The sequence below is a fragment of the Mesocricetus auratus genome, unplaced genomic scaffold (genome assembly GCF_017639785.1).
Source record: "Mesocricetus auratus isolate SY011 unplaced genomic scaffold, BCM_Maur_2.0 Super-Scaffold_6730, whole genome shotgun sequence".
In the NCBI taxonomy this organism is placed as follows: Eukaryota; Metazoa; Chordata; class Mammalia; order Rodentia; family Cricetidae; genus Mesocricetus; species Mesocricetus auratus.
Genome location: NW_024429184.1, coordinates 105,718,985 through 105,746,009, shown reverse-complemented (window position 1 = coordinate 105,746,009; position 27,025 = coordinate 105,718,985). Strand labels below are relative to the sequence as shown.

General features: G+C 36.8%; 1 protein-coding gene across 1 annotated transcript in view; it reads right to left on the bottom strand.

Annotated features, from left to right (window-relative positions):
* Positions 1–482: 482 nt before the first annotated feature.
* Positions 483–27,025, bottom strand: part of Dtwd2 (DTW domain containing 2) — a 49,891-nt gene continuing 23,348 nt past the window's right edge. Inside the window, exons 3-6 of the mRNA XM_021226627.2 lie at positions 26,793–26,887; positions 26,306–26,498; positions 8,045–8,173; positions 483–2,031 (exon numbers count right to left, since the gene is read on the bottom strand). Of these exons, the coding sequence (XP_021082286.2) occupies positions 1,861–2,031; positions 8,045–8,173; positions 26,306–26,498; positions 26,793–26,887 (588 nt within the window). The 3' untranslated portion in view covers positions 483–1,860. The remainder of the gene's footprint in view (positions 2,032–8,044; positions 8,174–26,305; positions 26,499–26,792; positions 26,888–27,025) is intronic.

The following is a 27,025-nucleotide window of genomic DNA, read 5'->3' as shown; positions in this document are numbered from 1 at the left end:
ATGTCATTTTAAACTACATTTTTGAAAAATGCCACTTATGTCTGTAAGGCACTCTCCCTTGTTTTTATTTAAAGCTCTACTGGTATACTACCTTAGGGTCCAATTTCTTCTACAGATCTAAACTTCTTTATTTCTGGATCTGCCTCATCTTTGCCTACTGCTGCACTCCTGACTTTCCATGCCACTCGCCTTTCCCTGTAGCCATGCACCTGACGCTGATGTAGCAAAGTGCCAAATGTCTCAAATGTGGCATCTGCCTCTATCTAGACACATCTTCTTTAAATACACACACACACCATATTTAAAACATAAAAGTTATTCTAAATGGTAAACATAAATTGAGGGTAAACACAAATTGAAGTTTGGAAATATAAGTGATATCATTTGTTTGATTTTCTTAAAGAGGAATCGTAACACTCAAAGAACTTTGTGAAATTTAATTCCAACATAAAAAATTACTGGAAAATGATTTTAACTCATTATGAAACCATTATACATTTTATTATTTTTCATTATTATACAAATAATCGTTTGATACTAGACATTTAGAATATAAAAAGCCAACTTATTTTTAAATGCAAATATAAATCAGCAATTGAAGTCACAAATCTAAATTTTAATATTTTTAAATATTTTTACATAATTTGCCACATATTTATAGCATTTTAATTGGGATCAGCCAAGCTATTAATGAGTGTCTAATGTGGGCCAATAATAAAGAAATGAGCATGAAAAACATCAGAAACCAGTGTATGTTTGTGTCACACACAGTATTTATCAAAATCACCACTAAACTACACGCTTGATTTTTCCTTCCATTTAACACTGGATTCAGGAAACTGTAGTAATCATGAACAAAGGTCAAAATGAAAACACCCTGATCTTGTCGAAGTGTTTACTTAACTGTAAATTGTATATAAATATAAAGTTATAAATTTCTCTTACTCTATACAAAATCTCAGCAAATATTCTAATGGTGTGAGGAAATTTAATCTTCCACACTGAAAACTTTTGCTCTTAAAAAAATTTAAGTAGAGCTACTTACAGAAATATGTACTCAAAATGATAACTGTATTATACAATCATTTCCATATGGAAACTTCACCAAAAACCTCTTATCACAACCAGTAAATGAACACTGAAAACTAAAACTTAGGACTCCCAATGAGAACATAGGCTATTTCAAATGTAAAAATCCAGACAATTACAGAAGGTGTAAATCACGTTCACTGAGTCCAAGTTCAAGCCTAAACAGTAGTTTCCCTATTCCTTTACATTATTTAATAAAACAAGTAACCCTGATTTCACAGTAAGGCTGAAATAATGCAGGGTATGTCCTATCACTTATCTATATATACGTAGGTATTAGAAAACACTAATGGAAACAACAGTTCCCAGGCATAATTTTCTTCATTTTATAGACAACAACTCTTTACTCTAGACCAACAACTAATTGTATTTTGAACAGATCTAAGAAAAGTGCATTAGAAGCACATATTGAAAAACAAATATAGTTTCTGGATGATGGCAGCAGACATCTTTAATCCCAGCACTCAGCAGGCAGAGGAACGTAGATCTCTGAGTTCAAGACCAGCCCGATCTACAGACTACACAGAGAAACCCTGTCTCAGAAAAATAAAAACCCAAACAAAAGACAACACACTGTGAAACTTTGCCTTTCACGGAGTGTCTGGAAGTGTGCTGTCTGATGCTGTTTAGCGGAGCACCTTTCTCTGCACAAGTGCCTGCCAGCATTCCTTCTGCGGAGTCACAGCCCTCAAGCCTAGCCCCCGGGGAAAACTGACCAAGTCTTGTCAGTTAGCAGTTAGACAGGTGAACAAGCACACGGGGACAGCTGCGCTAAATTTTCGCACTGCTTAATAACAGCTCCATCTTCCTGAGTTTGCGTTTGTTCTTTGGCATCGGCTTGGCATATAAGCCGTTTTTCAGAAGATACTCCTTGCTGAGGCGAATCTGAGCACCATGCTGAAGCTGGAAAGAACACAGCGCTTGAAGAGGGCGAAGTAAAGCCTGTTAAGAAAAAAAAATACTACAAATATATTTGTGGCAACTTGTATTCCATCTATATTTTATTTCGAATACAGACACTTATGTGTTATTTTTTATTTGTTTTTGACTGTGAAGAGTAATGACTATTCTAACACCTCATAATTATTTCTAAATTCACAGATGCTAATAAAAGGAATTATATTCATTTTCCATATAGAAAATAAGGAGTCGGAGTTAAATTTTATACACTAATTTATTTAGATAACATGAAAATTTGTCATTACAATAATTTAACCAGTTAACAAGAAGATTAAAGGAAGCATTTAAGTAGATAAGCATATAACATTAGTTGAATTTCAATCACAGTCAGTGTACCTCATTGACACAAATTCTGTGATGACAGCCAAGTCACAGTGAAATATTATAATTTTACACCCTGACTAAAATAAATTTCTGCAGAGTCAAGCATAGAACATTAATGTATTAACTGGATTTACATGTAAGTTAATAGAGATAGTAAAGGCTGTCATATAACTGGAGTATGTGCTCTATATAAGGTTATTCAAATCAAAAGCTAAAATAAACTTAAATAGCATTTTAAATACATTTTGGGGGTCATATTCTTTATACAGAAGACTTATCAAAACAATTTAAATAACCATAGCAAAAGGTTGAAAAGGCTACTAAAGAATCAGTTTTTAAAAAGAAAAAAAAAAAACTAAGCCAGGCAGCAGTGGCACGTGCCTTAAAATCCAGCACGTGGAAGACAGAAACAGAAGGATCTCCGAGTTGGAGGCATCTACAGAGTGAGTGCCAGGACATCCAGGGCTACACAGACAACCCTGTGGTGAGGGGAATAAAAGAAAAAATTGATAGAAAAAAATCCAAAGCATTTGTGTGAAAATTTATTCCACAACAAACACAAAATACATGGTGTATTTTAATATCTAAAAATATGAAGGGACTTTACTTTACAATGAAGTATTAAACATTATGACAGTCTCTGATAATTGCTTTATCCTTACTAGTAGAACCTAAATTGTATTCGTGAAGGTACTGTACCTATCTACTAATAAAATGAGTAATGATGGGTAAATGAAAATCACATGGGATAGACTTTTAGAAGCATTCAAAGCCAACAGATTTACATAACATATGGTTTTTTGCCCACTTTTCCTATCAAGAATATAATTGTAGATGTGGTTCAACCACCAATCAACAATAAATGTGATTATTAAAGCCAAACACAGAGGATGATGGACAGACAGAAAACAAATGTGGGCTTTTTGTGTTTATGTGTATGGGTGTTTTGCCTACATGTATGTCTGTGAATTACATGCATGCAGGGCCCACAGGGCAAGAAGATGTCATTAGAGAATTATGAGCTGTCATGTTGAGAAATAAAGCTGGGTCCTCTGGAAGAGCATCCAGTGCTCTTAACTGCTGAGCCATCTCTCCAGCCCCCAAATTTGGGTTCCTGATGTCCTTTCCAAGCTACATTTATAACTCAAGACTTCCCATTTTAGAATGTTGTATTTAAGGAAGTTTTTTTTTAAAGAACTGATTTAACCAGATGGGCAGTAGGGCTCATGTCATTAGTCCCAGCACTCAGGATGAAGAGGCAGTTGAATCTCTGTGAGTTCAAGGCCAGCCTGGTCTACAAATCAAATTCCAGAACAGCCAGGGCTATTACACAGAGAAACCCTGTCTCAAAACAGCAACAACAAATAAAAACCTACTGTCTTTGTTTTTAAATGCTGTTACACATAATTTCTTATTGATACAGACCAGTAAGGGAAAAAAAAAGACAAGTATTTTGGAAAACTCTATACATAACTCTATACATTATTGTTGAAAGTCCATTATGTATGTTTTCACTATGTGGAAAGCCCATTAGGAATGTTTTCATTATTTCTTTTAATAAGAAAGACAGGAAATGAGGGCTGGAGAGATGGCTCAGCCATTAAACGCTAGGCTCACAACCAAAAATATAAGACAGGAAATGAAATAGAAAAATGTATATATGTTACTTAAAAGCCAACCCAATGGACAGACTGGATGATAAAACATCATAGGACTGTATACAGATAGAAGTAACTTAAAAGTATCTTCATGCTCTGAAATTTACTTTCATAGATAGAATAATGCTAATATCCCTTTGGCCAAATACCTCCAACTTTGACAACCCAAAGACAAAATTCTACAAATTTACTTAAATAATAGAAATACCTAAACCAGATCCCCATTTCATCTCTGTTGTGGTCACTAACAATAAAGTCATTTTTTGTCTTGGTAAATGATCAGTTTACATTTTTTATTCCTTTTGAAGTTAGGCATGGTCACTGCCCTACTTAGTTTTAATTGTCAACGTGATACAACCTAGAGTCATCTTGAGGAATTGCCGAGATCAGACTGCCCTGACAGCGTGTCTTTGGTCAACTGTCTTGACAGTTAATCGACTATGAGGGTACAGCTCACTGTGGATGACACCATTCTTTAGGCAGCAGGTACTGGCTAAGCTTAAGCCTATGTGTGAGTCAGCAAAGAAGCATTCCTTTATGATTTCTGTGGCAATTTCGTACTTGAATTTCTGTCTCAACTTCCCTCAATGATGGACTGCTTCTTTGCTTTTGGTCGGAGTAATTTATCACAGCAACACAGATCAAACAGGCTTAATGAAAAATGAGGAGTACAAGTACCATATGTCATCTTTGGGTAGAAGCATTACAGGTAATGCAGGACTTACCGCTTTTCTTGCCTCTTCTTTCTGAAAGTGGAATACTTCTGGATAGTTTTCCATAGATCTGGGTCACTAAGGACTTGCATGAACCTCGAGGCCCTCCTGGCACTCCCACTGGACAAGTAGCCTACCTTAATGTTGCTATCATATGCTAGATATGTGCTTCAACATAGTAAAGTCTACCTAACAAAGTTATTATCATAACAAACAGTAAGTGATATAATGGATCCCAAAAATTACAGTGTTGAAACCATTACCTGACATTCAATAAATGATAATGCTTCTAACATAAAGAAAAATATCAGACTTAAGTGAGAGTACATAAGAAAATCCCATTTATAAAACAAGTTTGTTTCTAAGTGTTTACTAAGGGAAAATTAGTGTTATATGAATTGATGGGGGAAGTCCTGTGTATATGTCAATAAAGCACTGTTGGCCAATAGGGAAGCAAGATAGGTGGGACTAGGACTCAAGGAGGACTCTGGGTAGGAGAAACACAGGAAGTCAAGATGTAACTGCCATAGGGATAAGAAGCCCGGAAAGTTATCCGGTAAGAGAAATACTTAGATTAACAATTATGGGATAAATACTTAAGTCAGAGCTAGCCAGTAAGAAACAAGCAAGGCCAACAGCTTCAATAATTAATATAGCCTCCTGTGTGTTTATTTGGGATTGATGTGGCTCTGGAACCAGGCTGGCGGGAAGGCTTCTCTTTACAATGAAGCCTTCTGTCTGCATGTATGTGGTCACAGTTTATAAGAGGTTATTCCTAGCAATCACTGATGCTGGACAGAGCTAAGAGCTTTTTACACTTTGAAATTCTTTAAGGTAAAACTTTCCACATAAAGGAAGACCTTGAAGCAAAACTAATCCTGAAGCTGAAGACCCCCCCCCCGTAAATACTCAGTAGACTAATAAAACCTTTATTGATCTATTGGAGAGGCACAGAAACTCCAAAGTGCTTGTGTTGATGATGGTAGCAATTAATACACCTCACTTCATTTTACAATAGTAAGGTAATGGAGACTGAAAATATTAGGAAAGTCCTTTCCCACTGAGCTACATCCCCAGCCTAGGTAAGCATTTTTACGCAAGTTAAAAAGGAAAAACCAGAACAAAGAAAGATTATGCAACTGGCCCGGCAAGCCATGCTAACAGTAGATGGTACAGCTACAATTCAAGCGGATGTCAAAGCCTGCACTGTGCTCTTCCAGGAGCCACTCTCAGCCTCTCACATCCTCCGGCTTCCGGTGCTTCAAACTTGCTCCAGCAAGTTTGGGGGTGAACCAAAAGACTGAAAATCACTGTTCCATTAAACTTGTTTACTCTTACAGTCTCATGTCTATAGAGTGAAGCCATACAGTATTTTGCTATTTTCCAAGGTCTCACAGTTTTTAAAAGGTTTTCTATGAGAAATACATTATATAGCTTCCTGCCAAGGAAGAAATAATACACCCATTGTCACAGAAGACAGTAACTGTGTTCCATAAAGAAGTATGCTATTCATTTTATGTAACTAATTTTTAACAACTTGGCCTTAGGGTTCACTTCTAATAAAACAACTTATACTATAAACTGGGAGCAAATGTGTTTGCTTTGGAGCCTGTCCTGGCACTCACTCTGTAGACCAGGCTGGCCTTGAACTCACAGAGATCTACCTGCCTCTGCCTTAGAGTCACCCAAGTCATAGATATAATTGTCAGACACTGTTTCCCTACTGGCCACTGTGATCTGATCCTTCCTGAAAGTTGAAGTAGGCAGAACAAGGGTTCCAGGCCCTTGTTACTATGGAAGTTTATGTTCAATCCATTCATAAGGAATAACAAAATCTGAGGACAAGGGGGTCCCATCACAAGTCTACACTTTAGTCATTGCTTATTCTCAGATATTATACATAGGACATACATTATCCAAGTCTTGTGTGGTCATGATAAAGACTCCTCTTATTTTAAGATACCATATCATAAACCATCACATATAATCTAGTAGAAATCAATGTCAGCTATTATCTTTTTGTCATCCATGAATGTTTCTGGTTTCTTGAAGAAGGAAAGGTGGTGAACAGATGGAAATAAAGTTACACAGATGGAGAAAGGTGACAGGTAAAGAAGTGTCTGCGACACCCTAGTCATTCAAGGCACAAAACTAGGATTGCTGGGAAGCGTTTTTCTCAAAGACAACGCAGGGGAGTGAAACTGTTTGGCTGCAACAGTCCACACGCACATCCAAAGGAACCATCATCATGACACACAACTTCCATCAAAAGAAGAAAGGCTCCAAGTCTCACTCTTATAGCCCAAGGCCCTGGGAGGGGCAAAGCACTCAATCCTGGCTCCCAGCCCTCGGCGACTCTTCTGTAAACTCTGACGACCTTTTCAGTTCTCTTCAGGACTAACATCTTTATAATTTCTGGCTAGATTTTATTCACTGCTGAGATTTCCTTCATGATACTGCACAATGAGACAAAGAGGAAGCAGGAAAGAGTGCTCTACATGAACATGCATGTGTGAGTGCCTGTGTGGTGGTGGAGTTACCAACTCCATTTTTTAACTGTCATCCTCTGACTTTTTTTTTCAAGTAAGAAATAATAGCTTATTTATTTTTCACAATTCATCTTAAAATTATTTATTTACTATACTTTATGCTATAAATGTTAAGCTTCTAACATGTCCCCAAAAGTTGGGATATTACTAAGCTCATTGAAATGTTATTATCTGTTGATAATTTTTAGTTATATATGTAACCATTAGAATTTTATGGGAATTAAATATAATGTTGATTATAAGTTAAATCCTTTTCTTAGTATAAGGGCATTTCTTTGCATTTAAGTACCTATTTTACACTGTATGCAAGCTTAATAAAGTAAACAGAATGTTAACATAGCCCCTCAAATAAAGGCACCAATGCAAACAATGTTGCTGGAAAATGTTCTTTTAATTAAAAAGAAAAAAGTTACTCACCAGAGAATGCAAACTACTTAAAAAAGAAGAAGAGAACACTAAAGGAAAAATCTAGCCAAAAAAAAAAAACTCTATTGAATGCTGTGCTACTTACATGCAATTTAGAATATTAAAACTGCTATTTGCACAGCTTAGAGGGAATATTTAAATAATGCAATCTGGAAAGATACACCAATACAGTAAATACCAGAGAGGAAGATTATGAAAGTCCATAAATATCTACTGCAGATATACTCCTCTTGTCATTTATTTTATACAATTTACAAGTTATGCATGTCTAAATTTTCTAAATAAAATCCAACCTGACTTTAAAAATACTATGACTCCCACGTACCTCTTGTATGTAGTTATTTTTCTCCAAAATGGAAAGTGCAGCAGCAGCACATTCTAAGGTAGAAAGGCACCTGCTAGTTGGTTGCATCCGAATTACATATTGACTACAAATGTTAGTTTTTAACTGCACCTGAAACCAAAAACAAAGTAATAAATTGTAATTTTCATCTTAAATTTAAAATTATGAAATATATATTTTAAATACTACTCGCCTTTCTCCTAAAATTGCAAGTTTAGAAATATTACATACATCAGTATCTTTGCACATATCCTTTAGTTGTTATTATTGTGTAGCAGAAACAAGAGTCAAGTTACAAAAAGATAGCTGGCAAAGAAAAGATACCTAGAATACATTCAGATTTCTATATACCCCAAATGACACCAGTAACACCCTCCAATGAGGACAAGAGTGAATACATACTTCACAGAAGACAAAAGAATAGCAAATAGGTACTTGGCAAAGTGCTCAAATGACCCAACTGAGTAGCTTATATTAAAAAAAAAATTAACATGAGGCCGGGGATATAGTGCAGTGATAGGTTCCTTGCTGGGCATGCAGGAAGTTCCCAACCCAATCCTGAATGTTGCCTTCCCCTTATCTTGACCCAAAAAACCTAACACCATTATATCCAAATATGGAGGCCCAGAGCCCTCAGAGCACACAGCCCTAAACAAGACGTCTCAATTGAATCCCTAAGAGCTCAGGGAACCCTGTGGAAGAGGAAGCAGAAAGAGTGTTAAGAGCCAAAGGGAATGGAGAACACCACGGAAACAAAGTCCTCTAATCACAGGATCCACGCACATATGAACTTAGAAACTGAGGCAGCATGCACAGGGCGTGCATCAGTCTGCACGAGTTAGAGTCCTAGGGCTGAAAGAAGTGGACATATGCCCCCACAATGCTAACCCAGAGGCTATCTCCATGTGATAACTATTTTCAAATGAAAATTTAATATTCTCCAAGGGAATCTCACTGGGGAAAAAAACTTCTCGTAAGTGGAGGCCATATGCCCAGTGGTAGATGGCCAATAAAAGATGAATTTGTTAGCATCTTTGGAGGCTACTTGTCTAATAATATCATGGCAGAGCTTTTTGTTCTATTTTAAAATATAATTTTATTTATATTTTTCTCTCTTTATATCCCAAAGGTCCTCTGTGTACATATTATGGTTTTCATTTAAGTGTTTTCACAGATTATTGAGTGTGTGAATGAGTGGATCTCTGTGTCTGTATGTTTTCTTGTGCCTTTTTTGGGCTCTTTTCCTTCTGTTTGTTTTGTCCTATCCAAATGGGTTTTTGTTTTAGCTTATTTTATTATTATCCCTTAGAAGCCTGTCTGTTTTCTAATGAGACAGAAAGGGGGATAAAATTGAATGGGAGAGGAAATTGAAAGAGTAGAGGGAAGGGAAACCATAGTCAGGATGTAAGAAAAAACCTGTGACTTTCAATGTAAAATAAAGGACTAGCTGTACACTTAAAATGTGGCACATATATACAATGAAATTTTACCTAGTTCTAAAGAAAAATGGAAATATGACATTTGCAGGAAAAACAGATGCAAATGAAAATCATTATGCTAAGCAAAAAAAAGGGGGGCTTAGAAAGAAAAATACATCATGTTTTCTCCCATATGCAGAACAAAGATTCAAACTGTGTGTGTGTGTGTGTGTGTGTGTGTGTGTGTGTGTGTGTGTGTGTGTGTGTGTGTCAGGAGTACTGGAAAAACAGTAATAAATAAATAAAAATATGTTACTTCTTTGACTAAATTAAAATTTAACACTAGCAAAACCCAGTGCAGAAAAAAATAAGTTAAATATGAACCTGTTCAGGCATTTAAATAGGAAAATTCTGTTTTGCAATATTTTTAACTATATGGCATCATTTAGAAAATCATAAAAAAAATGCAGGGGATTGAGTTTTTCATTTATATGTTTCAGAATTTCTTTCCTAAGAGAAGATGTGACAGTATTTACATTAACTGTATGAAGAATGTATTTGAGGACTTCCATATATAAATTTTTAACCTCTGAGTTCAGAGGAAAATTCTGCATTGTGAATGTTTGTGTAAATATTCTGTATTTACAAATGTTATTCAAAATAAGTTGCATTCATTTGTGAACCGTTATCATTTGGGGTTAGCAATGGGGGCTTAAGACTGCTTCTCTTAGGGGTGGACCCCTACTTGGTGCAGACCTCTCTAGGTCCTGTATATTTTGTTTCAGGATACTGTAATCTATGAGTATAGTAGAATGTCATTAGGAGTCATTTTACTGTTATATTCCCTTAGCAGAACAGTGGTATTTGGTTTTCCTTTCAATCTCTGACCTATCTAGTCTTATTTTCTTGGCCACCTGAGTACTGCAGGGAAGGGTTCCATCTCCTGAGACAGACCCTCAATCCAACAAGATACTATTATGCCCATAAGCTTTATGCCACGATTGTACCAATATATCTTGTGGCAGATCATTCTTGTAGGTGACAGGTTTTGTAGCTAGGTTGGTATTTACCTTTTTCCACTGGTAGTATGCAGAGTACCTCTCAGTATGATGAACACTATTCTGTAGGTGTGAAGGCTCTAGGTAGGAACCAGCTTGACTTCCTCGTGTCCAATGAGTTGTGTAGGTGTTGTCTTCAGCAATAGGGCCCTATCGCCAGTTTTTTGGAGAGCAACCAATGCCTTGGCAATATACTAGGTTGTTTGGGCCCCTTTGGCCAAAAACTCAATTAGATATTCTGGTACTGGGAGCTTCATTTGGTGATGAGATCTATCCAGTTGGCATCCTCTCTCCACTGCTATTTGGCCATTTTTTTTTTTTAGATCACCTTCATACATGTGTATATTTTCCAGGAAGCATCTACTATATAGGGTTTTCATATAACCTCCCTGATGGTCCTTAGTTTTAGCTGTCTCTCCCTCTTAGCTCTTCCTTCCTGTCTGATTCTCTGATTCTGGGACCTCCCTCCACATCCACCATAACAAACTATTCTGTTTTTTTATGGGGAAGTCCTGTGTATATGTCAATAAAGCACTGTTGGCCAATAGGGAAGCAAGATAGGTGGGACTGGGAGTTGAGGAGGATTCTGGGAATGAGAGACACAGGCAGAGTCATGATGTAGCTGCCATAGGAATAAGAGGGTCAGACCCCTTTCTCCGGTAAGAGAAATACTTAAGATTAACAATTATGTGATAAATATTTAAGTCAGAGATAGCCAGTATTGGTATGGTTTTTCATTTATTGATACAAATTCAAGGTCAATTTTGTGATGTACATATTTCTCCTCTTGATAAGTATTGTGTTTATACTAATCTTTTAAAACATAATACATAATTAAGTACAGATTATAGATAGTTACTTATAATAGTCAGAACTTATAGTTAGGTTAGTTAGGTTTTCTAGATATACAAAAATATATTTGAGATAGATAGTCTTCAAACCTTTCAAAGACCTTCAAAAAATGACATTTAAAATAGTTTAAGGTTTTTCTTGACAATAAAAAATGTCTGCTCCTGACAGCACCAGTTACATCTGAGAGGAAGATGGGCATCAAAGAAACCTGTTATGGAGTTTACTTTCAACATGGCAAGATTAGCCATTTGGGCAAGAAATGCTCTTGCCTAGACTGTTTGACTGTTGCTATATAAACTGGACATACAGGACCCACAAAAAAGTGACTACTAAACTCAAACAGTCCTTCAGGGTTACTGCTTCATGGAAGAGTCTACCAGACTTTCTACAGACACAAAAAAATGACTGACACACTGCCAATGCAGATGGACAGTTCAAAATTTCCTACTTTGCTGAGAAGACTTCCAGACACATTGAGGCCTATGGGCTAAAGATGGATGCCCCAACATTACAGAGGAACTTCAGGTGACTGTCTAGGTAGCAAGATGTCTCTGTCAATTCTAGTGTTTATATATTATCCTTCTGTGGTCTTTAATGGAGTTAAAGACAAATAGCTATACATATAGTTTTCCTTAGTTATAATAAAAGATAAACTACATATAAAACTTTAGACTCACAAAGATAGGATAGACAATATTTCTTTAAATCTTACTAAATGTTAATAAACAAAATATTATAACTATGTTTTCACTTGATAACTGTTCTGTTATATATAATTTGACTATGTTAAAGTTAAAACCTTTCTTTTTAGATAGAAAAGAGGAGATGATGGGAAAGTCCTGTGTATATGTCAACAAAGTACTGTTGGCCAACAAGGAAGCAAGATAGGTGGGATTAGGAGTTGAGGAGGATTCTGGGAAAGAGAGACACAGGCAGAGTTATGATATAGCTGCCATAGGAATAAGAGGGTCAGACCCCTTTCTCCAGTAAGAGAAATACTTAGATTAACAAATATGGGTTCAATACTTAAGTCAGAGCTAGCCAGTAAGAAACCAAGCAAACGGCCAACAGCTTCGTAATTAATAGTGTCTTGCGTGTTATTTGAGGGTTCAGACAGTGCAGCAGAGCCCAAGCAGCTGGCGGGGAAAACTATACTGTACATGTTTTCTCTTTGTAGGGAGATCCATCCCTCCCTAATCCCTTGCTCTATACCTAACTTCTGTGGTTCTATAGATTATAGTTTGCTTTTTGAACACTTAAGAGCTAACATCCACATATAAGTAAAAAAATAACACATTTGTGTTTCTGAGTCTGAGTTACCTCACTCAGGATGAATTTTTCTAGCTCTATCCATTTGTCTGTGAGTTTCATCTTTTTAAAAGCTGAGTAATACTCCATTGTGTAAATACACATTTCCTCTACAGACATCTAGGCTGTTTCCAATTTCTGGCTATTATGAATAGAGCACAAATGAATAAGATTGAGCGAGTTAGAGAGATCTTTTGGGTATATGACCAAAAGTGGAATAGCAGATCTTGGGGTAGATCAATTTCCATAATTGCTATACACATTTGTATTCCCACCAGCAATAAATGAGTGTTCCATTTACTCTGCATTTTCACCAGCATGTGCTGTCATTTTTTTAATTGCTTTTGGCCATTATGAAAGATGTTAAGTTAAAAATCTCAGAGTAGTTTTGATTTACATTTCCCTGATGACTCAGGATGTTGAACACTTCTTTAAGTGTTTCAGAACCATTTGTATTTCCTGTTTTGAGAATTGTGTTTACATCTGCACCCCATTTTTTAGTTGTGTTGTTTGTTTTCTTGATGTGCAGTCTTTTGAGTTCTCTATAAACTTTGGGTATTAGCCCTCTGTCAGATGTGTAATTGGTAAAAATCTTTACCTATTATGCAGCCTGCTGCTATGTCTGAAACATTGATGTAGTCTTTTGCTGTGCAGAAACTTCTCAGTTTCATGATGTCCCATTTATTACTTGTTGTTCTTAGTACATGTGCCATCAGTGTTCTGTTCAGAAGTCTGTTTCTTACATTATTAAAGAATCAAAGGCTACACTTAAATTTTTATCTATCAAGCATTTTTATTTTGTTTTCTGGACAATCAATCTAAAAGTCCATGTCAACTGCTTATGTAATATAATACCATAAAGCATAGGAAAAAAGTTATACTACAGTGAACTTACATTTCTGTTGAATGTAAACACATATGTAAAATAAGGAAATGACCAAGTATTCACTAGTACTAATATATATGGCTATAATACAAGAGGAACTGGAAATCTAGAAAGATAAGAAGATACAAGGACATATCAACTTGAGGAATAATTCTAAGATCTAGGAAACAGATCAAGTCTTAAGTGTATTTTTAAACACATATTCTATTAACCAACTTATCCCTAAGATGACTGAGATTTACTAGGGCTCATTATTTACTTCATTTTATTTTCTGTTCTTTGGGGTGACAAAAGCTTAAGCTAGTATCTGCAAGTTTAAACACACCTCAAATCCAAAATCCAAAAATAGCATTCAAAACTTACTAGAAAATATTTTTTAATCTAGCCCTTTTACCCAAACTGAGAAAGATTATCAAAATAGATAATGGTATAACTAAACAAATTCCTTTTAAACTCAAACTACAGTTTTAAAAGACCACAGAGAATACTGGTGGCAAAGAGGAAGTATATACTCTTCTAAAAAACAAAGATAAAGATGGTTTTCATACCTAATTCTCCATTTCTAGCAGATGCATTATAGAAAAATTGAACAATGCTGTGTCCCTAGTGGTTATAAGACTCACTAATAAAAGTGTCTCCATTGCTGGGCAGTGGTGGCACATGCCTTTAATCCCAGTACTTGAGATGCAGAAGCAGGTGGATTTTTGTGAATTCTAGTCTATAGAGTGAGTTCCAGGCCAGCCAAAGACACACAGTCAAACCCTGTCAAAAATAATAATAAACAATAAAATAAAAAATTAAAACATCCCTATTAGTTGCTAGGTTCCAAAAATGTGTTGTTTCCTTTGCTAATCTCACAAACACAGAGATCCCTCTTTTTGGGTATCAAGTAGATTCCTTTTTACTTTTGTAAATTTTTATTCTACATAGATGGTATTTGGAAACAGTCATTCAGTGACAACTGATTACTACGTTGCTCATGAAAATTTAATAATTTTCTTTTATTTCTTGAAATAACAATATCACTTTCCCCTTCTCTTTCCTCCCTCCAAACTTCCATTGTGTGTTGTACCTTCCTTGCTCTCTTTCAAATTCATGGCCTCTATTTCTTTTGTTGTTGGGGTGCGTGCATGCATGCATGTGTTCCTAAACACATAAATATAACCTTCTCAGTTCATATAAAGTTACACACACACTTTTCAGGGCTGACAATTTGGGCTCGGATAACCAATTGGTGCTCTTCCCTGGGGAAAACTTTCTTTCCCAGTCTCCCACTCTCAGCATTCCTTAGATGCCTATAGTTTTTGTGTAGGTTTGAAGCCTCATGATACTGCCTCCCTATATACCTCCTGCCCACTTTGGAATGTCCATTGATGTCATCCTTTTCCTATTCCTTTGGTTCCTACTATCTTTCCACTCCCATTTCCGCAATGATCCCTGAATCTTAGTTATAGGAATTACATTACAGACACATCAGTTGAGACCAGGCTCCATAACTCTGCATTTTGATTGGCTGTGGTTTTCTATAATGGTCTCCATCTGTTACAATGAGAAGTTTCCTTAATGAAGAGTGAAAACTACACTCAATCTATTAGTTTAAGGAATGTAGATTATTCAGAATGTAGATAGGGACTGTGCTGATTTAGTAAGGTGATGGTTATAGGTTCTCCTCGAAGATCCATGACTTCCCACAGTGCTAATGGAAATTTAAATATATTCCCTTCAATCCTCAAACTATTCATCTCAAAATTTTAACACACACCTGTTCTTGACCAAATGTATTTCTCAAATACATTTGGATCTGAATCTGAAGTTAAGAACAAACAGTCCTCCACTGCCTTCAACCTAGGCTGGAAATACTGATCACTTTAAAACAGATGCTACAATATTGATGAGACATAAAGGGTTCAATTTTATCTCACAGATTCAGACTAAACCTTTAGAAAATGGAAATGGTAAATTTTCTATTTTTCCCATAAATTATAGAATATGACCTACCTGCTTTTGGTTCAATAAATGTGAAAAACAAGAGTTGCTTTTAAGTTGATTTGGGATATACATACTTAGCAAGAACATTTAATAACCTCGAAACACACTAAAAAGTAGCTAAGAACCAGTAAAATGTACATGTAATGTCATGGCTTATACAGGCTGCATTTGTGCGTGTGCATAATATGGATGTGTGTGTGTGTGTGTGTGTGTGTGTGTGTGTGTTCTGAGAGAAAAACTTATGGGCCACAAAAGCAAAATGTTTTAAAGTGTTGTATTTTACAATAAACAGCATGAAAATTATGAAATATAAAGACTGCTAGCATGTTTATATAACAACTATAACCAACAATGAAATTATTAGTAATTTCTAAAAGCAATGAAATGCATTTTAATGTCATTTTTCTTAATCAGTTTATCTAGATTTCTTCCATTTGTATTCAGTACATTTCTCAAATTACACAAGAAAAACCAATTCTTTTTTTAAATTACTACTAATATGGCAAGGTATTCTTAGAAAGTCAAGTATTCCTAGCCATCTGTTCATACTCGTACTCCTCATCTTTTCATAAACAGTTTTATTCACCATGCCCATAATTGAAGGTACATAATCATACCAGCTGCCTAACTATGCCAACCATGCCTGTCATGCAATAGCTCCTTTTTCTGAATTAATTGTGTCCACTGGACCAATTTAATACAGACTTCTCTAGGATGGCTTTGCCAACTGTGACAGCTGTTGCATGGAAGTCTACAGTGCATACACTGCTGTGCACAGCTTATTTTCATTGTGGATATGCAAAACATTTCTGAATAATGTATTCCTCTAAAAAATGTGAGTACACAGAGGCTTATGCATCATCAGAAAATAGTCTGGCTCTCTAAAAGTTACAGTTGATTAAAATCAAGTATCAAGCTGGGTGTTGGTGGAACACACCTTTAATCCCAGCACTCTGGAGGAAGAGGGAGGCAGATCTCTTTGAGTTCGAGGCCAGCCTGGTCTAAAGAGCGAGTTCCAGGACAGCCTCCAAAGCCACAGAGAAGCCCTGTCTGGAAAAAACAAAAACAAAAACAAAAAACAAAAAAATAACAATCATCAAGTCAGCCACAATATTAGATGCTTTCAGATATGACTGCAATTCATAAGATACATGGGATGAAGGCATTAATATTTAATAAATACACAAAATGGAGCTGACAAGATGGCCTACTAAGTAACAAATGACACTTGTTGTCAAGATTGCTGACCTGAGTCAGATCCACAGAACGCCAGGACATGGAATAGAGAAAAAACCAACTCCCACAAGTTGTCTTCTTATGTCTACATACACACAGTGACACACCATGCATACACACACACACACACACACACACACCATTTACAAATTTTATATAAACAACACAAAACAAATCTAGCTCAGTGTTAATAAAAATGCATTGTTATAAGTCTTAATAATGGAGCAAACTGGCCTTCATTAAAATTAAAATCTTGCTCTTCAAAATTAATTAAAGAAATTCAAATAGCAAAACAAAATTCACTTTTAGGTATTTATTTACCCAGGAAAAAAATGAAAGCATGTGACCCAAAAAATTTGTTAAAAAAAATCATAACATCCTCATTCATGCGTTCTACCCTGAGAAACATATGATCATGCTACTGAACATTACTTTCTTTACTTTGATGTCTTTTAACTAAATCCTTCATGCTAACTTCAAAGCAAGCTTAAGCCTCACCTACTTGGAGAAAAAAAGTTACACACAACCCCACTCCACTGGTCTCACAATTCTATCAGATCTTACTTCCTCCCTTTTCTTTCCAAACTGTTCTTATGAGAGTTCTATGTTAGCTCCTGTCCAACTGTCCCTTAAGCCAAATTGTCTGGGTTCCATCTCTGCACTCCATTAAAACTGCTCTTATCACTATAGCAACTGTCATGTCACTAAACTGAGCACACTTCTGTCCTTATTTTAACTGATCTGATAGCAGTGTTCAACTGTAAGAAAACGCTATTACTCTGCTGTCAAGATACCAGATTCCCCCGGTTTTCCTTCTAGCCATCAGGCTGCACACTCATAGTGCCCTGTATGGGGCATGAAGAACTTCAGTTTCTCAAAGCCCAATCTGAAACACTTTTTCTTTCTTTTCTTTTTTTTTAGAGGTGAGGGCCAAACACAGGGCCTTGTGCTTGATAGGCACTTAACACTGAGCTAAATCCCCAACCACCTCTTTCTTTATTTCAATCTATGTTCTAATTTTGGATAATAATAGGCATAGCCTAACGTAACTTGCCATCTATCTGGAAATAACTGGCAGATCTTAGCCACTCCCACTAACTCAAGAAATTCTAAATTATCAGTATCATTTTAAAAAGAATGGTGCAGAAAATATGAATGAAAACAGTATGCGCAAACAACTTTGTATCTAATTAATAGTGTATAATTATCATAATGAAATAGCATATATAAATGAAAAGAGACTGAAGAATCTCAATGTAAATACACACTAATACAGAAAAGGAAGGGGGAAAATATGACTATACGATTGCACCCAAAGCAGGTGACCAAAACTTCTTATTCCAAGGTGTCTTCAGTGACACTAAAAGAATAGTCAGCCAAAAACCACTCTGGCTAGTGACAAGGACAGGTAAGAAGAGTTAGAGGGAGTCAATCCATTGTGCTACTTCTGGAACAAGTGGTTGGAGTACTGTGACCTAAAACACTAGGCGGAGTCTAGGTCCCAGTGACATAAGCAGACTGTGAACTCAGAATTCAGGGCTAAAATTATTCATCCAGACAGTGTATTACAAATGATGGCACAAAGACTCGACCATGAGTGTTCTGGTTCACCCCAGGTATCTAAATACAAAACTAAGACTATCCAAACTGCAATGCAAGTCAAGTGTAGAGTATCTTGCTGCCTCAAATAACATAAAGTAAAAGAAGGAAAGAAACAAACAAATGAAACAAATTTAATGTCAGAACAGAGATGGACACATAGCTGTTCCTAAAAACCAAACAGGCACCTAGGAAAGATTAGGAACAGCAGAGAAACCTGAAGTCAGAAGACCCTTCTTCTCATTTCAGTTTATTTCTTTCTCAAGCTTAAGTATCCAGACTTTCAATTTATAATGCTATGAAATTATTAGAACCTCCTCAAAATTTATATAAAGAATGAAATAAAATTTATGCAAACTTATTTTCTAACATAGAAACATTTCCATAAAGTCATTTCATTATAAATACTAAGATACAAACACAAGTATTAAATATAAACAAATCAACAATCACATAGGAGCACTGAATTTATACATGGAAAGATCAAATTATACCTCTAATGTATATAAGACTTGAAGATCCTCCACATTATTCAGAGAGAAGGCTATAAGCACACTCAGAAGCTACAAATGAGTGAGGAAAAAAAAATACTGCTCATCGCATGTTGGAAATGTTTCCATTTCAGTAAAGCTACTTTTTAGTAATAAGAACCTATATATTTTCTAGAAATGACTTTCTTCATAGTCATTTTTGAAAACAAAACTTATGGTTCATGTTAGCCCTTAATTCTACATGCTGGACAGATTTTTATTCCCAAATAAAAATGAATCTGAAAGGCTGAGATTTTAAAAAATAAAATATACTCTATCATGAGTATATAATCAAACATTGCTTATCTTAGAAACACCAGAGCCAGGGTAGAATATTATATATTAATAAGATATAAATAACATGAACACAGAATCATTCAGAGAATGAAAAGATGTTCCTAAAAATTTGAAAAAGATAGTTGGGGAAGAAATGAAAGGAATTACTATTAGATTCAAATAGGACCACAGCCCCCACCCCACGGCCACCCCACCCTACCCACACCCCACCCACACCCACACCCCAAAAGGCAGTGTTCTAAACAGAGACATCTCTGACCAGGTAAACAAGATTGCTATTGAGGAAACAGAAGCCAAGGGTTGGGTTCCCATTTATCAGGAAAACCACTACCTCCCTTACCATCTCCAAAGGTCAACTGCCTCAGGCAAGGGCATCGAGTTCCCAGTTAATCTCAACAGCCTCTATTAGCTCAAAGATCACAACCCTGCTGAAGGCTAGCTTTTCCACCATTTTACTGTTCTCTCTGGCCCCACCTCCCCCCTGAGCAGTCTCAGTCCTGCTGTGTCATGTGCTCTCAGCACAGGCAGCAACAGGCAAACAGGAACTAACACACAGGCACGGGAAAGAGCAACATAGGAGGCACAAAACAGCCTTTCCAACACTCCATAGAAAATTAAAAGCATGTCACAGAAACCAGCATCAAATTAAAAAGTAGTGAGTCGTATTCTTTTTAAAATATGCACGACTACAGAAAACCTCAGAGTAAAATTAATGTTTGAAAATTAATTCTCAATTGTAGTCTCCTAGGTAAACCTTGATACAAGCTATTTTCATGCTACTAATAAAATATTACACAATTAATTTCTTAACAGCCAGCCTTTTCCACAAACCTGCCATCATGATGCTCAGTCTACCAGGCCCCAGTGATGAAGCCAGGTCACTAAGGACCTAGAATAAATCTTTTTGCCCTTGTTTAGGACAGGTGTTTTGTGACTGAAACACAAAAGCAACACAAGAGTGAACAATACATTAAGTATAAATTAAATGACTGAAGAAAACACCATTATGAAACAAAATATAATTATAATTACCCAAATGATGCTATATAATAAAAAATAATTTAATGATTACAAATTTAATGAAATTAAAATAGCATGACCAACATAAACTGCCAACTAGACTACTAATACGGATTTTTTTTCTTATTTTCTTAAAGAACATTTTAAAGGGAGAAGTCGAGCACAGATTAAATGTCTTCAGGTCGTACTTCTATTATCCCAACCCCATTCCCTTTGGGGCCATTTTCTGTCAAAGGACCACATTCCACTCTCTGGCCACATAAGCTTGTAACAATACCATAATACAAAATGCATTTTGGCCAATATCAAAAGTCCCCATAGTCTATCACAGTCTCTACAGTGTTTTAAAGTCCAAGTTCAAAGTCTCTTCTGGGATTCATGAAATCTCTTAATTGTAATCCTCTATAAAATCAAAGTCAAAAAGTAGATCACATACTTCCAACATATAATGGCACATTATCATTCCAAAACTTAGGGAAGGGAGTGCAGTGACCAGTTCCCTATAGTAGCAGCCATTACAGGCTAACATGTGCTTGCATGACTTTGCGGGCCCTGTCCTGGTCACTAAGGTCAGATGCCCTCCTCGTGGCAAGGAACCAATCAGAAGTTAGCTGGCAGGGCTGTGCTTTACAGCTCTGGGTGTGCTTTATGGACAGTGCACAACAGTGATGTGCAGAACATAGCAACCGCCCTGAGAGGGCCTATGGGCCATAACAACCAGTTGACCAATGAACATAGGGAAGGTCGTCCAAACCCGGAAGCGCACCAATCCTGAGACTGTTTCATATCCCTAGATACTCCCCTTATGCTGCCCTTTAAGATCCCTGCCTCGAGGTTGCTTGGGGTCTTTCTCCAGCCATTCACCATGGTAGCCGGGTGAAGGGCCCGAGCTAATGGGATTAGCTCGTTAAACATCTACAATAAAAGACTCTTTGCTTTTGCATCAAAACGGGCCTCTTGGTGATTTGGGGGTTTAGAATTTGGGCACAACAGGAGTATAGTAAGGAAATACTGGACCAAAGCAAGACTAAAAAACCAACTGAGAAAACTCCAAACTCTGATGTCAAAATACTCTCCAGACCTCCAGCTCCTTTTAGCTTTGTTGATTGCAACACACTTCTTTCTCTTGGGCTGATTTCACTTCCTGTTAGCAGCTTTCCTCAGCAGATATCCCATACCTCTGGCATCTCCAACATCTTGGGGTCTCCAAGGCAATCCAGGCTTCAACTTCACAGCTTCTTACAATGGCCTCTCTAGGTCTCTATTCAGAGACACCCTGAAATAGCCCTGGTCTCAGCAGCTTTCCTTAGTGTGAAGGCAAATTCTACAACCCCTTTCTTCTATCCTTAACTCTAAACCCAAAGCCACATGGCCAAAGCTGCCAAGTTCTTCTGTTTGCTGGGGCTGAAACATGGCCCCATGTTCAATTACATCTTCACCAGCTTCCAGCTTTCTGTTTTCAATGGTTTCCTTCACTGACTATGCTTGGCTGTCCTTGAATTTGCTCTGCAGACCAGGGTGACCGTCAGCCTCTGCCTCTCAAGTGCTGGTAAAAAGACATGTACCACCACACCAGGTTTTAATCGTTTCTTTAATTCCTTTTTACAAATTGGAAACTTGTGGGATCTTGCCCTGAGGTCACTAGCTTCATTCCATTTCTTAATCTGTTTATCTCCTTGAACACAGGTAGCTCCATTCCACTTCCTGGTGCTCAGCTTGCTCCTTTTCATTATAAATCTTCATTAGAGTCACCACTAGTAAGCTCACTCAGTCTATACTAGGCTGGTGATATGAGTGAGGAGACCTGAGGACCCAAGAGCAGGAGGACTGGCCCTCCTTGTTGAATGCTACACTGGGTGAGCTAGCCCAGGAAGTGCTAGAGAGTTCATCTGGGTAGTGAAGATGAGGAAATGCTAGTGAGCTGACCAACTCAGTTACCATCCAGGTCCAAAACCAGGGCTATGAGTTGGCCCACCCCAACATCCACTGAGTCTATGAACTGTTGGAGCATGTGAAGGGGACAAACCTAAAAATCCAAAACAACATGACACAGGGCAACTACAGGATAACTAAGAGGAGCCTACAGTGAGAGCCCCTTATCAGTGGTATAGCATTCTTGGAGGCAGAGGCAGGCCAATCTCTACGAGTATGAGGCCAGTCTGATCTACAGAGCCAAGGCTACACAAAGAAACCCTGTCTCAAATAAATAAATAAATAACAAAAAAAGACAAAAAACAAACAAACAAAAAGAATCCAGAAGTAATTAAAAGATGTCACAGGATAACTGAGGAAGGTTCCTCCTAGGAAGTCAGCCATAGCCCCATGTTAGCAAATATTCATGTAATTAATACCCCCAAGCAGCATTCAGACCCACAATATAAATGATCAAAAGGTAGTGTGCAGAAATGTCAATTTTAGACATGACTATCACTTTCCATTATTTATACTCATATTTTCTTTAAAATCAGAAACAAAATGGACATGACTTCAGTTCATGATTATCATATTGATGTTAAGTGGCAGACAGTAAAAAGTTCCACACTTTAATTGCCGTATACTACTATTTTAGGAAAAGAAAGTAAATCCAGCTATATGGGAAAAATTACTTCTATTATTCTGCTGAATGGATGTAACATTAGAATGATTCCTAATGACTTACTCCTATACCTATACATAGGTACATCTTTCAATACTCACCACAGAAGCTTCTTACAGTAGAAGATAATCAAACCAAGACCCAAACAGCTCAACATGCAAGGAATAAGAGTAAGGGACACTAGTGTACGCAGCCACGCCACAAACAGCTGCAGGAAGCAAACTTGAAGTGACTACAGCCCTTTAGAAGGGCCCATAGAAAACAAACCAAAGAGAGGTGAAGAAAGAGAAAGGTAAAACAGATAAATTCATTCCACAGACACGCAAAACACCACAAATAGAATACGACACAACTACCCACACAGCCTATCTCCAACCTCCCAACCACTTCATACTGGAGCCAAAAGCTGCTGGGATAGCTGGAATATATAAGAAGGAATTCATAGTCCTACTCAAAAACAAAACAAACAAAACACAGTAATGATCATATTGAAGATTCAAACAAAAAGATTCACCAACTAAAAAAATCTACCCAAAACCTTGATGAGACAACCTTCAAAGTGAATGAAATAGCTAGCAAATTCGAATGAAAAGATCAAAATGTGGAAGAAAAAATTCAACTGAGAAAACTGAAAAAATGAAAAAGAACCCAAGAGATACTGGCAACGAAAGAAATGGTTAATCAAATAAAAACTACATCAGAAAGCATCAACAGAAAAGACTATGTAGAATGAACTTTAAGGGTGGGAAACAAAGCTGAGAAAATAATACAATCATGTGGGGGGGGTATATACTCTTGAACGTATTCCAGACTTCTTGAAAATACTGGCTGTTTTAAGAAATTTTGCTCATGTACGTATTGCATGTACAGATGAACAAAATTATTTGACACAACCAATATTTCCAGAAGTCTGGGATACACATACATACATACATACATACATACATACATACATGAGCAAAATTACTTACAACAACCAATATATCCAGGAAGTCTAGGATATATTCAAGAGTCCAGACCTAAGAATTTGTGGGATACAAGAAGGAACAGAGGTAAAGCTGAAAGAAATACAAAGCCTATTTAATGAAATTATAGTAGAAAATTTCCAAATCTAGAGAAAAAAAGTACACATCTGTTGGGGAAGTCCTGTGTATATGTCAATAAAGCACTGTTGGCCAATAGGGAAGCAAGATAGGTAGGACTAGGAGTCGAGGAGGACTCTGGGTAGGAGAAACACAGAGAGTCAAGATGTAACCGCCATAGGGATAAGAAGCCCAGAAACTTCTCTGGTAAGAGACATACTTAGATTAACAATTATGGGATAAATACTTAAGTCAGAGCTAGCCAGTAAGAAACGAGCAAGGCCAACAGCTTCATAATTAATACAGTGTCTTGTGTGTTATTTGGGACTGATGCAGCTCTGAAACCAGGCTGGCGGGAAGGCTTCTCTTTACACACATCAAAACATAGGAGAACTACAAATAGACATGACCAGAGAACTTTCCATGATATATCATAGTCATGATGTCAAAAATACAATGAAACAATGCTAAACATAGTATGAGAAAATTGTCAAGTCACATACAAAGGCTGGAACACCACAATAACCAAACCTTACATGAGCAACTCTAAAAAGCCAGAAAACATAAAGTGAAATATTTCAACCTTGGAAAGCAAATAACTATGAACCAAAAAGACTAAATCAGTGTTGTTTTGTTTAAAAGTTGAGCAAGATACACACAAACCAAGGAACTTTGTGGCAACCAAGCCACAACTGAGAAAATTCTCCAATGAATACTATACAGGGAAGAAGAAAGACAGTTTTCTCCATGTATGTACAGTGAAATATGAGTCAGTCAGGAAGAAGAATGAAGCCCTGTCATCTGAGGGAGCATGATGACTCTTGACCATCCTGGGTAAAACAGTCAGTCATACATCATACCACATGACGACACTCCTGTGAAGCCTGAAAGAGTTTATAATGGGCAAAGACTTGGGGGATAGCAAAGGAAGGAAGGGAAGGAGGCCAGCAACGTTAGTGAGAAGGAAGGAGTAAGCTCTCACACTGTGTCACACAGCACAGTGAATCCAGTCAACAACTGCCAATCTTCAAAATGGCTGGAAAATAAATCTGAATGATCTTCTCACCATGAAGAAACAACAGCTGCTTAAGGAAACGTTCTTAATACCAACAGATAATGAATACTTGAAGTACTGACACCCAACACACTAATTTGACCATTAAGCAATGGACACATGCCCCAGAGAATCGTAGGTACACCATGAATATGTGCAAATGTTATGTTAATTAAAAATACAACTGAAAAACTCATCAAGATAAAATTACTAAAGAGAAAACTAAATATAACATCAATTATAAACAATATAAAAGCTTATAAAGCAGAGAAACTTTGTGAGAAAATGTATGTGTGTGTATGTGTCCCTGTGTATCTGTGTGTGGATCTGAGTGTGTATTATTAGAAACAAGAAAGAACACACTGAGGACAAGTTAATTGTTAACTATAAACTGCTTGCTTGGGAGGAGAGAATCCCCTGGAGAAATAGAAAGAAAGGCCAAATGTAAATAGAAAGCTTGAAGTCTCCACAGAAGAGTTTGAAGGGATTTAAAAGCTACCTTTTCTTTAAGTGACCAGAGCAGACAGCTTTAGCAATGCATTCCATGTAATTTTTATGGAGGATCTAATTCTATAGGTAACTATTCTAGGCCACAGAGAAATATTTCTTTAATTTGCCCTGTGAAATTGGAATAACCTTAGTCTCCAAACTTGCCTGGAAAAATACGGAAACTATGTGCTTTACAGTTCAATACATTATACAAAATCCAAGGTCCAGCTGAATAAAAAATGTTAACAGTCAGAACAGTTCACTGTGAAACAAACACGGTTCAATACTTCAAAACCTATGATGAAAACAAAGTATATCAAATTTGAAGACAGAGCTAGGGAGATGGCAAGCCTGACAACCTGAGTTCGATTCCCAGGACCCACAAGCTGTATACACACACACACACACACACACACACACACACACACACACTATTAAAAAAAAAGCTTTCACGTGAAAAATAAAGGATGAACCATATGATAATAATGACTACCCCAAAGGTACCTTGCAAAAAGCTTAACCATTAGTAGTAAGAAGTAACTAAGCAATTATAACATTTCTTAATAAATCATTTGTACACATAAAAAGAGATGACATATTTGAAATTTTCTCTATATACAAATATATGTACTCACTTACAACATAGGTATATATAAGTGCATACATATAAATACCACTTAATTCATATTATTAGTGTATATGGTGAATATATATATTAGAGTATATTAGCATATAGAATATATATACTTACTTATTTGTTTAATCACCAAAAGCCTAAATAGCATGTAATTATACAATTGTACTTATTCTTCATTAAAGTATTAGTTACCTGTTTGGGAAGTCGGAACAAGGAATTCTTATAGAAAATGTCCTTAGCCTGGCTCCATGTACCATCAATGAGGATGATTGTGGAAGGATAAACAGGAGAATCTAATATAAATTCTTCCAAATTAGTAGCTTCAGCCCCTGGATATAATATTAATGTACCAGGGTCCCGGCAAACAGTTGAAAGTTCATTATCTCTAAAACAATAATTTTTAAGATATCTTTATTAGGTGTGGGGAATACAAAAATTTCACTACACTTAGTGACTGCCTAAGCAAAGCTACCCACTCAAGGAATCGGCCTAATCAAATGGAAATGGCAGTTCAAAGGTCAGCCAGAAATTTGGCGACTGGCATGCTGTCTCCTCAGTCACAGTTCTTCCTATTAAGGCTTTCCTAGCCAATGACCAATGACATCATTTTTAACCCTCCCAAAGCAACCTCTATGTAGGAAGGAACTACTGCCAACTGCCTGTCAGTCAGCTCACTTACCGCTCTTCACTGAAGCGGCGGCCGATCCTTACTGTGCACTTGTCAGGAGGCAGGCACGCTGCTAGCAGAGGGACCGTGCGCAAGACTTTGCTTTCCTTTAACGAAAAATTAAAATGTGGAGTTATTACACAGGTAAACTCTTAAACCTTTTCTGGAACTGACTGATAAAGTCCTTGCTCATCAAGTACGGAAACTGAGTGTCAACATCAGCATTACAGAAATAAAAACTTCTG